Genomic DNA, 16906 nt, shown 5'->3' with positions numbered 1-16906 from the left:
ACAGTTTTGTTCACTACTGTAGGAAGAGCTAAAGAAAGGGGATGTAGAGTATTCGCATTTGGTCTCTTTGGTCCTTCTGCAGACACCGTACCGGAGGTAGGGATCTACATGCGGCACACGAGTAGTGTTGTGATAACTACCAGGTGTATGTATGTTGCTCCGTTACTATCAAGGTTATTAAACCAAGTTCTATAACAAACATGACTCGTTTATGAGAACATCAAACACCTTGGAAAATGCCGTTTAATACTTCTTAATAGCCTTAATTTTCGCTAAATTGATTTATCAACTTTTAATACTTTAAGACCCCGCGGACACCCTGTTTGAGCACAAGCAGAGCACATCTAAGTGCAAGCAGGCACTATTTGAGTGCGAGGGCACTATTTGAGTGCGAGGACAGAGTTTGAGGGAAATAAATACATAAAGTATGCTCTCAAATTTAAATACCACGCTCTTGAATAAAGATAGGGAATAACCTTCATAACCTCTGAGACTGAATTAAATCATCTGTGGGAAAATCACATGTCATGATAACTAACAAAGACTCATCCACCCTTCACAACCCCAGAGTACTGCGAGAATCATTTGAACATTATCCACAGCACTAAAAAACAACAGAGTTCTCACCATGTTTCAACCCAGCGAAGTTTTGGAGTGACGTCAACAAACAGCAGTTCCCTAACGCTCAGAGAGTAGCGATCTGTGTGCTCAGTATGTTTGGATCTTACATGTGAATCAAGCTTTTCACACATGAACAAAAAAAAAAGTGCCACTCGCTGCTCCCTGACTGACAGCACTGTTCACCAATGTCTTAGGATTGCATTGACATCCTATGAGCCAAAAGTCACTGCTCACTTCTCCCATTGAGAAAGTCAGCGATGGCAAATCACAAATGAGGTGATAGCACCTAGTTTGCTGCCCTCAGGGAGGCGCTACAGGTCACTGTCCACCAAAACCGCCCGCTTCAAAAACAGCGTCTTCCCCTTTGCAATACGGACACTAAATGGACTCTAAATAACCCCAATGAACAAGCACACCTTGAACTTTATGTATATATGTCATGATGTATCTATTTGCCCTGTGCTGTGTGTTGTACTTTTTATTGTCCGTTTATTGTATGTTGAATTGTATGGAACAAGCTGTAATAATCTGCACTGAACACGAATTCCACCTGCCTGGCTGTGTGGTCATTAAAGATTCTAATCTAATAGCAGACGTGTGGTGTACAGTAGTATTCATTCATAGTTACCCTTATCCCTTGTTATGGGTTTGTGCACTGAAGGGTTTGACAGTTCTTTTTGTATTCATTTAAATCCACTTTGTAATGTTTCTGGGTCAAATGTGACCAATTTGTTTGTTATTACTTGAAAAGTGAAAAAATAGTATTGCTATAGTACTACCTCTTTTTGTTACATTGGAGCGCATTAACTGTTTGTTAATGCACTTTTTGATGTGTCATATGTATCCAGTTTTATTTTGTATGTATGAAGACATTTATTAAGACTGCTATTATTGTATTCAGTTAAATGCACTTTGATGTGCCTGGTTCAAATATTCAATATTTTACTTCTTAAGCAAACAAATGTAATGCTACAACTGTGCACTTTTTGTTTTAGCATGCAGAAACCAGCTTGAGTGCGTTAGAATTTGAAAATACACAGCCGGAAAAAATCTGCTACTTCCTTACAGAGCCCCTCCTCCAACACACGAACGCGCACATGACCAATGAGGGCACGAGATAAGTGTGTGCACAGATGGAAGGCTGACAGGCAGGTAGGCCATCCAGTTACTTTAGCCGGGCCGGCTAAAATGATTGGTTGTGCTTTTTACAGCGCTACGGCTTCCTTCCACAGATGACATTTTTTCATGGATTTTTTGTCAAAGCACTTCAGATATTCATTGCTATCGGGATGTTAAGAGCATTCCACGGAATATAACAACAAGTGTATCTCGAGCCGGTTTCTCAAACTTACCTACCCCACCTTAACATGGTCATCAAATGCCTTCTTAGTGTATTTACGAGAAAACTTTTATCTTAATTGTGATTAAAAAAAACAGACAGTTGCTCGTCACTGGCCAGAAGATACTCTGATCTCGTTAATACCTGCAGGCAATTTAAACGTATTTCATATGTGTGACTTGCCTGTCCCACAGTGACCATTGCTCCTCTGCTGGAGGCCATGCTGGCTCCTGAGTACAGTCTCCTGAGACCCTCTGTGGGGCCAGACACAAGTCAGAGGTCAGACATGATCCCGCAGATTGCTTCATACAAAGTTACACACACTTTATTGCTCGAGGATTCACCTTCTCTGAAGACTCTGAAGAGCCCATCGATGGCATGTTTGTAGCTGAAAGAAGGAAAACATTCAGGTTTAAATACAATAAGAGATTTAGATAATCGAAACTTCTTTTATCTATAGTAACACTCACTTCCTCCTCAGCTCTGGTGGTAGTTTCATGTCATTCTGCATCCTGTATAAAAAAAAGTAATTGTAGTTTTGTTACAGGAAAAAAAATGCATATGTTAGATGGTTGAGAATGTCCAACCAGTGTGAGTAGTACATTGAGACAGCTAAAGCGTCTCCTCAGGGTGAAGTACATTCACCGAGAAAGTTATCCACATGATAGCGTCTGCATTTTCTTCAGCTGTATACTTTGAATTAAAAAAAAAACAAGTCAGCCAAACAGCAGTTAACGGTATTCTCGTCCAGAACGTGATCTGCACTCTGGATGCCATTTCAGTTTGAACTTTTGTAATACAAGCAAAGAGAGTTGCATTTAGTTTGTGTTATGTTTGCACAATGGAACAGGTTTAGGAAGTTCTGTGTTTGAGCTAAAAGAGCATACACACTTCCTAGCAACCCAGAAGTGGATCATACAAATTCAAGATAAAATGGCCTTTGATTCATCCAACTATGTCACCGTCGTGTTAAATGAGAGAGCCGGAAGAAAAACTGTTCTGGCAGCAGCATTCCTTTCTCATTAAATAAAGTACACTAAATTGTATAACTACAAATCGACTACATTTACCATCAACACTGACATTATCATTGAAAGTTGGCAAATGTTCCTTTTAAGCATTTAAATCTTCGGTATTTAAATCATTGATTGAATGGTAATGTAATGTTACCTGACATTCACCATGTCTGCCGGCGTGCCAACAAATCCTCCAGTGAAACCTGTTGGCAGAGAACACATTCCGGTATGGGTTCTATTTCGTCCCTACTGACCGCCAGAGGCGGTGCTTTAGCACTGGATATGTCCATCGCGCGCATGCGCAGCTCGAGTACCAATAACAACAAAGTCACCTGTGACCCACGTGACACCGGCTATATCAGCCGGTATTGTCAGAGGATCTGTTCCTTTCATCTTCTCGCTGCGCGAGGGTACCGTGGCTACGTTTTTGTAGCCTACAGCGTTCAGGTTTGAGCGTTTGATCTGAGGGATTTCTCTGCAAACAGCTGGCCGCGGGGAGCTTCGCGACTGACAGTCGGAGCTACGGGTCGTTAGACGCGTCCTCCAGGAGCTGCGGCCGGCTGTGCAGAGCCTCGACAGACAGGTTGGTGTCAGCTTGTTGCTGGTGATGGCTGTGTTTCCACACCCGCTCCCAGCCAAGTTGTCCTGATTACCGTCTTATTGTTTGTGGCTTAGACTTTCTGGTGACGACAGTGTTCCCGCTTCCTCTCCCATAAAGTTGCCCTTATGCTCTTTTGAAAGTTCTGCTTGTGGCGTTGTGCCCGAGCTATCATTAGCATTTGAGTCCCAGCTTTGGCTGCGTCCCTCATTCAATTTAGTATGGAAGCCCAGAGGGTCATACTTTAAACCCGTTTTTCGTTTAGATGCAGAAAGTAAGGTAAGTACTTTCTATTTCTTAGAAGCTATTATCTGGTCTTAACATTTGTGTTCTGACTTGGTCGCTTGATTGTTAGCAGCAGCCGCTTGACTAACACCTTGCTGTTGAGCTTAACTATTAACTCAGGGCAGTGCTCCCGCTCCCTGTAGCATAGGGTTTGATTGCAGTAGCGCTAGATCGTTGTATTACTGCTCCTAGTACTAGGATGATATGCAGAGAACATCTTCACGGCGGGTGCTGTGTGCTCGGCATGTGCGGTTACTACTGTAACCAGGCACGGTTCTATGCGGGCTGTTCTCTTTCTTAGAAGCTAATTATCTGGTCTTAACATTGTGTTCTGACTTGGTTGCTTGATTGTTAGCAGCAGCCGCTTGGCTAACAACTTGCATGTACGGTTAAGCTTCATTATTTAACTCAGCCGGTGAGGGCAGTGCTCTCGCTGCTGCTCCCGGTAGACGCATGGTATGGTTGCAGTAGCGCTATATCGTTGTATTTACTGCTCCTAGTACTAGACTCCTAGCACTAGGACGATATGCAGAGAACAATCTTCACTGTGTGTGCCGTGTACTCTGCATGTATGGCCATTAAGGAGGATTTCATCCTCCCAATATTATATTGTCTAGTGGGCAGCCGTTGGCTGACACTTTTAGGCACCGGCCACAGTTACTATTGTAACTAAGGTTCTAAGCCGTAAGTACTGGCCATAATTACTACTGTAACTACGGTTCCAAGCTGTGTAAGTACTGGCCATAGTTAATACTGTAACTACGGGGTTAAGCCGTAAGTACTGGCCATAGTTACTACTGTAACTACGGTTCCAAGCCGTGCACGTACTGGCCATAGGCAATACCGTAACTATGGCTCTATGCTGTGTAAGTACTGGCCATAGTTACTACTGTAACTACGGTTCTAAACCATGTAAGTACTGGCCATAGTTACTACTGTAACTACGGTTCCAGGCCGTGCAAGTACTGGCCAGAGTTACTACTGTAACTACGGCTCTATGCTGTGTAAGTACTGGCCATAGTTACTACTGTAACTACGGTTCCAAGCCGTGCAAGTACTGGCCAGAGTTACGACTGTAACTACGGTTCTAAGCCGTGTAAGTACTGGCCATAGTTACTACTGTAACTACGGTTAGATGCCGTGTGAGCCCTGGCCATGGTTACTGCTGTAACTACGGCTCTGTGCTATTCTATTCTTTAGAAGCTAGTTATCTGGTCTTAAACATGTGTGTTATTTGACTTGATCTCGCTTGATCGTTAGCAGCAGCCGCTCGGCTAACGTCTTGCGTATACTGTTAAGCTTCTTTATTTTACCCAGCTAGGTGAAGGCAGTGCTCTCGCTCCCGCTCCCTCTACCGGTAATGCGGATGTAGCGACATCCCTTTTTCTGTTCGGCGAGTAGTAGCACCGCTCTACTCTTCCCGTTCAGCAGGTAGCTGGTGAAGGCTGTGTTCCCGCACCCGCTCCCGGTTACACTGCATCTGGCATTCGTCTCTAACTCGACCAGTGAAGGCAGTGTTCTCGCCCCCGCTCCTGGTAGACGCCAAACGGCCTCGTTTTTTCCGTTAAGCAGGTAGCCGGTGAAGGCTGTGTTCCCGCACCCGCTCCCGGTTACACTGCATCTGGCATTCGTCTCTAACTCGACCAGTGAAGGCAGTGTTCTCGCCCCCGCTCCTGGTAGACGCGGAACTGCCTTGTTTCTCCGTTAAGCAGGTAGCCGGTGAAGGCTGTGTTCCCGCACCCGCTCCCGGTTACGCTGCATCTGGCATTCGTCTTAATTTAACCAGTGAAGGCAGTGTTCTCGCCCCCGCTCCTGGTAGACGCTAAACTGCCTGGTTTCCGTTAAGCAGGTAGCTGGTGAAGGCTGTGTTCCCGCACCCGCTCCCGGTTACGCTGCATCTGGCACTCGCCTCTAGCTCAGCCAGTGAAGGCAGTGTTCTCGCCCCCGCTCTTGGTAAACTGCCTTATTTACTAATCCAGCTAGGTGAAGGCAGTGATCTCGCTCCCGCTCCCTCTGCCGGTAACGTGGGTGTAATTACATCCCTATTTCTGTTGGGCGAGTAGCGGCGCGGCTCTACTCTTTCTGTTAAGCAGGTAGCTGGTGAAGGCTGTGTTCCCGCACCCGCTCCCGGCTACGCTGCATCTGGCTACCTACAGAATGGTTCATTCATGTAGCGCCTGTATGGCTTCTTTTGAGCCCGAGGACGGCCACGACCGCTGCCCCTCCTTCCTCGGCCGCTTCTGGCGGTCAGTGGGGACGAAATTCGAGCATCTGAGGGAGGTTCTCACGGTAAACGCCTGCATGAGCTGTAGCTGCATGCCTCGGGTGCTCAGAGTGGCTCGAATCACTGAGGTGGAACGTCTGGCAGCAGCCAACAGACACCTCTCCTTGTCACGTCCTCCTCCAGATCAATTCGGCCGTTCCCGGCGACTTGAGGGAGCGATGGCTATGTGTGCTCCCCCCAATAGAAGGACTAGAAACAGGCTGTCTTCTAAAGTGGATCGGCTAGCTGCCGATAGGGGCATGATGAAGTCGCCTCTTCAGCCTGGGCCCGGTGTAGGGGCTGCTAGCCCCCCCCCCCCCCCTCCTTCGGTTGGGGGGTGAGCTGTTTAGAGCTGTTTAGATCAGCTGCCCTGGAGGCACTGGAGCGTGCCGCCCAAGCTAGGCAGACCAGGCAGCAGCACTCGGGTCCTCACAGACCTGTGCCCACTCCCAGCAGGCCCAGGGGCCGCTCTAGCAGCCGCACTCAGCCGCCGCACTCATCCGCCGGATTACAGGGGTGGTCTGCAGAGGTCTTAGCGGCCCACTCAACCGCCTCCCAATGACTTTCGTGCCCCATGTCGCCCGCCTTCCAGGCGGCCTCGTGCCCCAGAGCCTTACCGGAACCCCCCCAAGAGGCTCCAGGGTCCGGGGGGGATGGGCTCTGAAATCCCGGGGGTGGTCGGCGGCTGCTTTCCCAGCAGCAGCTCAGTTTCTGGGCAGTCTGTACTTCCGTCCCTTGGGTGGTTTTCACCTTAACCCAGGGGTACGGACCGCAGCTCCGGCCCCTAGCCTTCGGCTGGGTCTAATTGACAGTCGTCAGCGATCCGGCTGGGGCCCTACCTCTGGACCAAGAGTTGTCCGTCCTTTTGTCCAAGGACGCAATCAACCCAGTAAGACCCTCTGCTTAGCCAGGGGGTTCTACTCGGCATACTTTCTCGTGAGCAAGAAAGTCGGCGGATTTCGCCCGATCTTGGACCTCAGAGGAATCAACAGATTCCTGAAGGTGCTGCCATTCTATATGCTGACTACTGCATACGCACAGGTGGAGTGGTTCCCAACCGAGGGATGCCTGCTTCCACGTGGGCCGGGCAAGAGGGTGCCTTATATTCAGTTCCTCCGGCCCTTGGGCAGACTGGCAGCTGCCTCGGCCGCTGGGCCCTTAGGCCCGCGGTCGTTGCGCCCCATGCAGATGTGGCTGAACAGCCTTCCCTTGGACGCCAAGTGGCACAGGCACAGTGAAGTCAGGGTGTCGCAGCATTGCTCCACTCTCCGTCACGCTGGAGGGGCAGGGCCTATCTCCTGGTAGGCGTGCCCATGGGCGCCATCCCATCCCGCCAGGAGACCATCACCATAGGTGCATGTCTCTCAGGGTGGGGTGCAGTGCGGCAGGGCAGGACCGTTCAGGGTCAGTGGTCTGCCCAGCAGAGTGCGCGCCGGGTCAACGTGCTAGAGCTTCGGGCCGTGCAGCTTGCACTCACGCACTTTCTACCCCAACTGGGGGGCAAGAATGTGCGTGTTCCTTGGGGACAGCATGTACATTGTTGCTTAGACAACAGTCCCTTCTAGATAGTGGACGTTCTCACTCCACTCTGAATTTATGTGGCTGCGATTCTGCCCGACATGTTCGGGTCGACGGCGCCACGGCGGGGTGCCACAGATCGGTGTCCCTCTTTATGAGAGGGGCTTTACGGCAGCGTCCCCCTTGCACCCCGAGGGCTCCGGCTTGGGACCTGCCCTTGCTGCCGGATGCCCCATCATCTCCTCCCTTCGAGCCCCTGGCCCAGGTGGGGCTTAGGTGGCTGCCCACGAAGGCAGCATTTCTGCTTGCCATAGCCTCAGGGAAGTGAGTCGGGGAGTTGCATGTCCTCTCCATAAACAATACATGCCCGAGGTGAGACTCTCAGGCGTTGCCCTTTGGGCAAATGTGGCATTCCCGCCGGGGTCCTTCCACAAACTCACTTCAATCAGCCTGCCCAGCTGGCACGCTTTGACATTCAGGAGTACGGCACATCGAAGTTGCTGTGCCCTGGGGGTGCCCAAAGGGCGTATATCAAGGCTACTGCCTGTATACGGCAGGAGGAGCAACTCTTGAGTTTGCCCTGGCGGCACTAAAGGAGGTTAGGCCCTCTAACCAGTGGCTGCCCCACTGGGTTGTCGATACCATCTCACAGGCTTACGGGGCCAGTGGCCGCCCCCTGCCATCAGGCTGAGATGCCACTCTACAAGGAGCATCTCAACATATTGGGCTGCCCTGAGAGGGGTGCCCCTGGAGACCATCTGCGCCGCGGCGTCGTGGGCGTCTTCTGGCACATTCTCCAGTTGTCATCAGGTCAATGTCGCCACTCCCCATTCTTTGGGCGTGGTCCTTTTGCCAAGCTCCACTGCTTCCAGTGGTGAGCAAGGGCTTGGATTCTTCATGACATTGTTGGTATAAGTCATCCAGTGCTAAAGCACCGCCTCTGGCGGTCAGTAGGGACGAAATAGAACGATAGTTACGGCTGTAACTACGGTTCTATGAGTCCCGGATGACCGCCAGAGTTCCCTGTCACTCAGAATTATTGTGTGCTCGCGAGAAGATTCGGGGAACAGATCCTCTGACATTACCGGCTGATATAGCCGGTGTCACGTGGGTCACAGGTGACTTTGTTGTTATTGGTACTCGAGCTGCGCATGCGCGCGATGGACATATCCAGTGCTAAAGCACCGCCTCTGGCGGTCATCCGGGACTCATAGAACCGTAGTTACAGCCGTAACTATCGTTAGTGTGTGTGTGTGTGTGTGTGTGTGTGTGTGTGTGTGTGTGTGTGTGTGTGTGTGTGTGTGTGTGTGTGTGTGTGTGTGTGTGTGTGTGTGTGTGTGTGTGTGTGTGTGTGTGTGTGTGTGTGTTTGAGAGTGTGTGTAAAAAGGAGGAGAAGGGAGGCAGAATGTATGTTTTCTACCTCCGAAGGCTCCCAGCAGGACCTTCTGGTAAAAGGGCATGGGGCCCTGGCTTGTGCTGCCCATCATGTCCCTCACTGTCTCATAGATGGCGAATCTGGTGAGCGAATAGGACATCTGAGAGGAGAGGAAAGAATAATGAGTATCTCACACTTTTTTCACCATTTTGAATATTCTTTTTCTAACCACAAGGAGGAGCCTTTGGCAACACAACCAATTGAATTTTCTGGCTGTGATTCAAACGTTTCTAAAAAAGTAACCAAAACTAACTTTTGGTCACGTTAGAAAGGATTTTTCACACGTCAATATTTCCACCTTTTTATTAGCAATCACACTGAGGCAGCAACATATGAATGTATTCAAATCTTATTATAAAGCACCGCTTCGAGAAAAGTTACCAGTTCCTATGTCCTCATTCAAACTCTCTCACTGTAACCAAAACCATGAATACAATACATGAATTTATGTACTCAAATTTCAGTCAGAAAAACAAAAGATGAAAATATCGAAACTACAAATCTTGGTCTGAAACTTTGGTGGTTGACTCCATCTTTACTGTGTTTTGCCTTTGACAACCAACAGCCTTATTTTATCATTAGTGTGGTTTTAAATTGTTTTGTCTGTAACTCTTTATTGATACCATCTTAGTAAAGGCTGGCTCAAAAAAGAGGTTACCACCCTCTGTGACACTTACCGAGTTAGATTTAGGTGAAAAGCCAACAAATCACAAACACGTCAACACACAGGCAGACAAACATAAGGCATGCAAACAGACATACCTGTCTGCAAAGGGAGGCAGAGAGGCCACTGTAAAGAGCCAGCACACCGTCACTCTTCACCACATGAATGGCCATCCCCATCATCCTCTTCTTCACCTCCTGCTGCGTCTGCAGGTGTACCTGGAAAGACAGTCATGCATTTTCCTTGGGGTTATTTTTTAATACCACAGCCTCCCTAATTGGACCCTTTGCTGTCTGGTAAACACACGTGTCTTCAGACTTCACACTTCCATTTTGTAATGTAGGCTTACAGTTAAAAATATTTGACCTTTGGGGACATCACTGTGAATAGTTGTTTCTCAGATTTGAAAATGCTTCACACACTAAATTAATTTCTCAGGCTGAGTAAAACTGACCAGTGTAATGTCACACAGGCAGTTATGACCAATTCACAAGTTGTGTGTGTGTGTGTGTGTGTGTGTGTGTGTGTGTGTGTGTGTGTGTGTGTGTGTGTGTGTGTGTGTGTGTGTGTGTGTGTGTGTGTGTGTGTGTGTGTGTGTGTGTGTGTGTGTGTGTGTGTGTGTGTGTGTGTGTGTGTGTGTGGTCCTTGTCAGAGGCCTTCACAGCTCTATAACGTGAGCTTTGTCCTCTGTTCTAATCAGTATTTAGGTTTGAAGGCCACTAAGCTCTTCAAAAAACAATGTCTTACTGTCTCATCACTAACCTTTAAAATATATATTCCAACAAATCTGTATTGATGCGCAAGTTTGTTTTAGATTATAATTCTACAAATATATAAAGTAAAATACTAAAAATATGAGTGTAGCATCATATGTATCTGTTCAGACCTTATGAATGACGCTTTCAAACTTAAAAGTATCCTTAACAAAGTCAGAAGGCTTCCTCAGGAGAACAATCAATCAAAACCAAAAGTTGATGAGATACTCAAATCTGGTTCAAACTGGTGGACTGACAAAAAGACAATTCTCTTTGATAATAGGGGCACAATCTTTTATGAGCAAGGTTTCACTGGAAACAAATACTAAATACTACATAACTTCAGGGAATTTAATCTAGACACTGGCTGCCAGTCAAGTCCCGGATTCAGTACAAAACACTCCTCCTCACGTACAAGTCCCTCCATACCCTCGCCCCCCAGTACTTATCGGACCTCCTCCATCCCTACACCCCTTCTCGGAGTCTGCAGTCCTCAGACACGGGTCTGCTCTCCATCCCCCGCTCTCGCCTCCGAACTGTTGGTGACAGGGCGTTCAGTGTTGCGGCCCCCACCCTCTGGACTGCACTTCCTGCCGATATCCGTAATGCTGCCTCCCTGGACATCTTCAAATCATCATTAAAAACACACCTGTTCACCCTGGCCTTCGGGCCCTAGCCCTTTCTTGGTCCCCCGGCTTCCTTTATTTTTTGTTTGCCCTTTGATTGTCTGTTTGTTTTGTTTGTCCACCATGTACAGCGACCTTGGGTCCCTTGAAAGGCGCTATATAAATATCATTTATTATTAGACACATTGAGTAGAAAACTCTGGTATTATCTTTAAAGCTCTGATTAAAAGAGCCACATTATGTTGTGCAAATGCATTAAGCCATCAGCAGGTGAATGTGTAGAGGAACACGCGCGCACAGTGGTGAAATATTACACCCAGATAAGTTGATAAGTGTCTTGCTGAAAGATTGACTTTTTAGTTGAGGTCAAACTAATCCGGTCGAGGACAACAACAATAGGCCAGCCTGTCTTGGAGTGTAATGGATATCTTGGTTAACACTACAAAACTAATCTCTGCACCATGACTAAGCAATCTTTGCCATGGGATGTGTGTGTTTGGTAAAGCCCTACTTCCCTGCTGTAAAACACACTAACATAATTATTCCCTCTAAAGTACATTTTAGGCTTTCTAAATTGATGCCATTTTGCAAGCTTTAACAGGAATTTGGTAACTGTACAGCATTATGAAGCCACTTTCTGTAAACTGTTTCCAAATAGTCACCATCTGCCTCTGCTGACAGAGAAGCTGGCAACATTTTTATTTTAATGACTGTGATTCATGAACTGTGAAAGTAAAAATGTGTTCTTAAATATCCTCAAGGTTGCTACTTTAACTGTTCGGTAAACAAGGGTAGAAGCCTTTCAACAGAACCAGACTTAAAGAATCAAGATCCCAAAGCTGCTAACAACACAAATATGTATGACAAGTTCTCTAAAAGAGTTGTTGTGGTTTTATAGATAAAGAATCCACACTCTAAAGTCTTACTTAAAAAACACACAAAAGTTATGTGCATCCCACCTTTTGACCCAGATCATGTGCACTAAATCTGGAAATTTAGTCCTAATAAAAAGCCTCTTGTCACACTGGAGAATGTCTAAACTGGTGGGAACAGGTTTCACTAACTGTGTTGGTTATTACTAGGTATTTTTGTTAGCCTCAATTATTGTAGGATTTAACATTTGAAATTACTTGAAATTGGGGGAAATTAATATCCTTAACATTCATAATTCTATCCTCTCTTATTGAATTTCTTTTTCATTGTTTGTAAAACGTTTTGGTGAAATTCAAATGCGAGAAAAACATGCCAGATCCAACACGATAAGACTGTTTTCAGAACCCAACAGAAAAATGTAATTCTGGGATAATTCTACTTTAAGTGCATCTGGCATCACCAGATAACAAGGAAGTTAGGCAGTTTTGAAGCACCTTCGAGGGAATTCAGACATAATTACACAACTGCCTGAGGAGCAGTTAGTATCCTCAAGAATCAGGGTCATGTGGGGCAGACTGCATTACAACCAAAGGAGAGGCGCAGTAAAACGGGAAGAATGTTGGCATTAGCAAGCGAGAATCTGGTTTACTCATCTGCAGCACAGCAAGCCAACGATTAACAAGAGTGAACATGCATGACCCCAAGAGAAAACACACACACTTTACAAGTACCATATTATATACATTCGTAGAAATATCAACCAATTGGTCATTTTGGTCGCCTTTTTTTTTTACTGCTGAATGACTTATTTCCAAGAAACTTATGAGCACATTTCTGGTAAACACAATATTTAAAGTTGTGCTTTAGCAGATTTGTGTGGAGGAACTTAGATGTATATCTCCGTGGAGATGTACAATTGTGGAGTGTGAGTCGATTATTATGTTTTTGTTCATAAACTGCCCTGATATTTATCTTAAATCTAGGCTACATTGGGCCATTATGATTACTTTAAAATGAATCTAAACATTGCTTTATATTATCTTTGCTACATTAATAGCACTTAAGGTCATTTAGGCTAACCAGCTACCACTGGTCCTAACCTGTGCCCTATATTTGAGCAGACTTGCACGGTGTGATGGACATTGATGCCATAGCGGAGATATGTGATCCCTCAGAGTATGTCACCAGAAGCTAATTCAGCAGTAGCACGCACACAGTAATATGATAATCGTCAGGAGTTGAATAACTGTACATTAACCCAGTAGTAGTCTGTAAAGCAGTGTCGCAGGATTTGCAAACAGCTGGTGTTCAGGCCTGCTATCCAGCACACAGCAGCGGAGGGTTACCTTCAGTAGATCCAGAGGATGCGTGCAGCAGGCAGCCCCGCAGGACGCCAGCCCACCGAAGTACCACCGTGACATCCGCTTCTCGGCCATGGCTCTGTGCTATTCCGTTTCCGATGCAGCTACAGCGGGAGCTTCCTTTCTCCTCGTCGGTCCGCCTCCTCTGTCCGCTTCCCGGCTGACAGCTGGCAGTACGTGTTGTACGGGACACCGATAACCTCGTTAATCTTCTAACATAACGATAAGAGACCGCGCCACTCACTGAGGGACTTTGGGCTCGAGCAACATCGTGCACACTCTCATAGTGCGTGTAGAAAAACAGTGTACGTCTGTGTGTGTACACTGTTTGGGCTACCACGTGCAGCAGGAAGCAGCTGTGTGCAGCGGAAAAGAGCTCAGCCAATTGGGACCGTGGACGGCGGAGCTGCCTACCTACCTACCGGGCCCCGAGATTCAAAGGTCGACAGCGGGGTATGAGAATGCTAAAGCCCCGAACAGCACCGACTCACACACAGCCCACGTTCCCCTCCACAAACTGTCATGAGGCTTTAAAGTGATACGCATGCTTCCTGCAGCTGTAGAGAGGCGAAATATAGACCCTGTCTCTTTAAGAGGAAAAGGAGAATAGCATTCTCAACCTGGCAGAAACTTGAAAGACCGTTGATCTATGATTATTCAAGTGGCCTCATATGCAGGGGTCTCGCACACGATGGTGTTGCTACAATGAGTTGAATTCAATTTAGGCCAGTGGTTCTCAAACTCAGTGGCGAGCCGTCAGGGCCCTCTGTTAGATATTCTAAAAAATAATATTTGAAAACATTAAAAAAAAAAACATTTTTTTTTAAAAATATTTTTTATATTTTGTTGTTGTTACATTTTTCATTAATTGTACCAACATTTAATTGTATTTAAAATAATATTTCCAAAGAAATAAATCCTTCGAATCTGCCTGTTCAGTTTCTGTTGGAATGTGAAGGGTCTAGGAATCCAAACTAGTATTATTAGAATCACTGTTTTGTAAGCTAAACATATAACTAACTAAATATGGGTCAAGCTAGCAACCAGGCAGGTTCACAGGGGGTGGAAGCAAGACTGATGGTCCTGGGACGGTTGTAACGGGACGGTTGTAACATGGCACATTTACAATGATGGCTCATTTGCTTGAATGATCCATTGTTCATTCAAGCATACAGTTGTATTGTTGGTTGGTGTGCATTGTCCCTGTAAAAATAAACAGAATATATACTGTACAATAGGCCTAAAGTGTGTGCGTGTGTTTACAGTATGCCAAATGTTAGAAAGAGGAAGACAGACAGGGGAGTGCCACTTGCTCTGCTACAGAGGGCCTCACATGAAGTCAAGGGCAAATCATTCAGGGAAGTGGCAAAGTCCCTGGATATATGCCATGTCACCCTGTACCGGTTCCATACAAAGAGGCTGAGGTTGGAGAGTCAGGGATCACAAACACCCCCAAGAGTAGGCTACTGGACACCAAAGAAGGTGTTCTCAACAGAGCAGGAGATGCTTTTGAGAGACTACCTGATGGAGGCAGCTGATTTATATTATGGTCTCAGCTCAAAGGAGGTAGGTCTACATAATTAAGGTAGAAGCACCTCTCAGAGAACAGTTTAATCCTTCACAGAGGATGATGCTGTGTGTGTTATCTGTTATCCTGTTCATTGTTTGTTGGGGGATGTGTGAAACCCCATTCAAATCTTGTTGCCTTAGAATTTGACAGCTTTCCCTATTTGTTGTCATGTAGTGTGAAAAGGGTAACCGTTATTAACATGTTACAACCGTGCCTGGCATGTGCTACAACTGTCCCTGTACACAAGGACAGTTGTAACAGTTGAGTTTTAAAAAAAAAATACATTTTCCAACCTGTACTTATTTCATAAAAACATCTTAAATACATTGTTTCAGTAGCTGACATATTGATAATGTATAATATAGCAAAATGGCTATCCTATTGTAAATGGTTTTTTACTTATTGGGGAAAAACCCAAAAAGTGTTGCAACTGTCCCTGGTCTCCCCTACAGATCGCGCTCACACCGGAATACATTCCTGGGGAAGGATTAGGCAAATGAAGCCGCTGCCCGCTGACGTCACTTCTTCTGCTTTGGGTTTACTGGCAGGCCGCAAACAACTTCACGGCGTATACTGCCACCCGAAGTCCCCGGCCGGAAGTCCCCGGAGTTGGGGACTGGCTTCAGTAGAAGCTGCTGGGACTCCCAGCAGCTTCAACTGAAGCCTTCTGAGTAAATCGCCAGAACGCCGACACCTCCTCATCTCCACCGCTCCCATGTTTTATTTTGTGTTGCCATAAGTTAGTCTCTCTGCGTTTCTGCGCTGGGCTAATGCTAATAAGGATGATAAAATGGCGGCTTCACAAAACTTTTTGGGAGTTTTACGGGGCGTGGTTTACATACCGCCCAGCCAATCAGACATAGGAACCTTTTTCTCCCACGAAAGTACCTGCTCTCTAGTGCGGCTTTCACACCAGCGCTTTTACCATTCTAGCTCCGTGCTAGAGCTTTTCTGGTTCAGCTCCGGTTTCCATTTTCTGCTCCTGCTTTGTTCACACCGCCCAGAGCCCGACTGGTGCTGCCGCTGCTGCGTCATCGTTTACACCGCTGATTTGCTCGCCACGCTCACAACAACAACAACTGCATCGGGTCGATGATCGTGTTGCTTTTAATCATACGAAGCCAGATTAAATAAAATAAAAACTTCTCCAACCTTATACTTTTCTCCAGAGTGCCGTGGTTCATTGTTTGTTTCAGCGGCATTTACCGACCGCTGCAGTGCTGGCTGCTCTTCCACGGGAGTTTATTCTCCCGTTAGCTCCGGGTTAGCTCACATGGCAGCGGCCGCTCTGAAGTATTCACTGTCTGACTGTCACACAAGCAGCCGATACATATCCCCAGTTCCCCTTAAATCAGGGGTTGGCAACTCGCGGCCCACGGGCCGCATGCAGCCCTTTAAGCCCTCTGCTCTGGCTCCCTTGAGCTTAGACAAAAATAAGAAGGAAATAAAATAAAAGTATTTGTAGGACTATTTATATTTTGTTGCATTGTTGAAAATGTTTCGTATCTTGTATTTTGAGGTGATACCCTGACACATAAATAAAAAAGAAAACGGTTTTAATTAGGTTAACTAAAATATGCGTCACATCGTGCTACGGTCCCGCGCGACCGCCTTTTCTTGGAGGCGAATAAACCCCGGCTCGATGAGCGAACTATGGATAAATCAAAGAAAAGTACCAGAGGAACACAGGATTTAAGTGTGGACAGAGTTATATGCTTTCACAGCAAACGATGCTGGTTTACCGGTATGTTTGATATGTAGAGAGAAGTTGTCAACGGTGGTGCAGCCTTTACGCATCGAGGAACAACAAGGGAGAGGAAGACAGCTGACGATCTTCAGTCATAATTCAATGGGGTATGTAATTTATTTCAGAAAACACTTTTTGTTATATTCCATGGAATGCTCTTAACGTCCCGATAGCAATGAATATATTAAATGCTTTGACAATAAATACATACAAAAATTAATCTCTGGAAGCCGTA

General features: G+C 46.4%; 1 protein-coding gene across 1 annotated transcript in view; it reads right to left on the bottom strand.

Moving 5' to 3' along the window:
• The window catches only part of slc25a10b (solute carrier family 25 member 10b), a 28783-nt gene extending 14916 nt beyond the window's left edge, over window positions 1–13867 (bottom strand). The window contains exons 1-7 of the mRNA XM_034105275.2: window positions 13340–13867; window positions 9838–9957; window positions 9061–9175; window positions 3131–3179; window positions 2431–2472; window positions 2305–2348; window positions 2144–2214 (exon numbers count right to left, since the gene is read on the bottom strand). Of these exons, the coding sequence (XP_033961166.1) occupies window positions 2144–2214; window positions 2305–2348; window positions 2431–2472; window positions 3131–3179; window positions 9061–9175; window positions 9838–9957; window positions 13340–13429 (531 nt within the window). The 5' untranslated portion in view covers window positions 13430–13867. The remainder of the gene's footprint in view (window positions 1–2143; window positions 2215–2304; window positions 2349–2430; window positions 2473–3130; window positions 3180–9060; window positions 9176–9837; window positions 9958–13339) is intronic.
• Window positions 13868–16906: the final 3039 nt, after the last annotated feature.

Source organism: Pseudochaenichthys georgianus, chromosome 1 (assembly GCF_902827115.2).
Source record: "Pseudochaenichthys georgianus chromosome 1, fPseGeo1.2, whole genome shotgun sequence".
Classification (NCBI taxonomy): Eukaryota; Metazoa; Chordata; class Actinopteri; order Perciformes; family Channichthyidae; genus Pseudochaenichthys; species Pseudochaenichthys georgianus.
The sequence above is the reverse complement of the archived record's forward strand: the minus strand, read 5'-3'. Positions and strand labels throughout refer to the sequence as shown.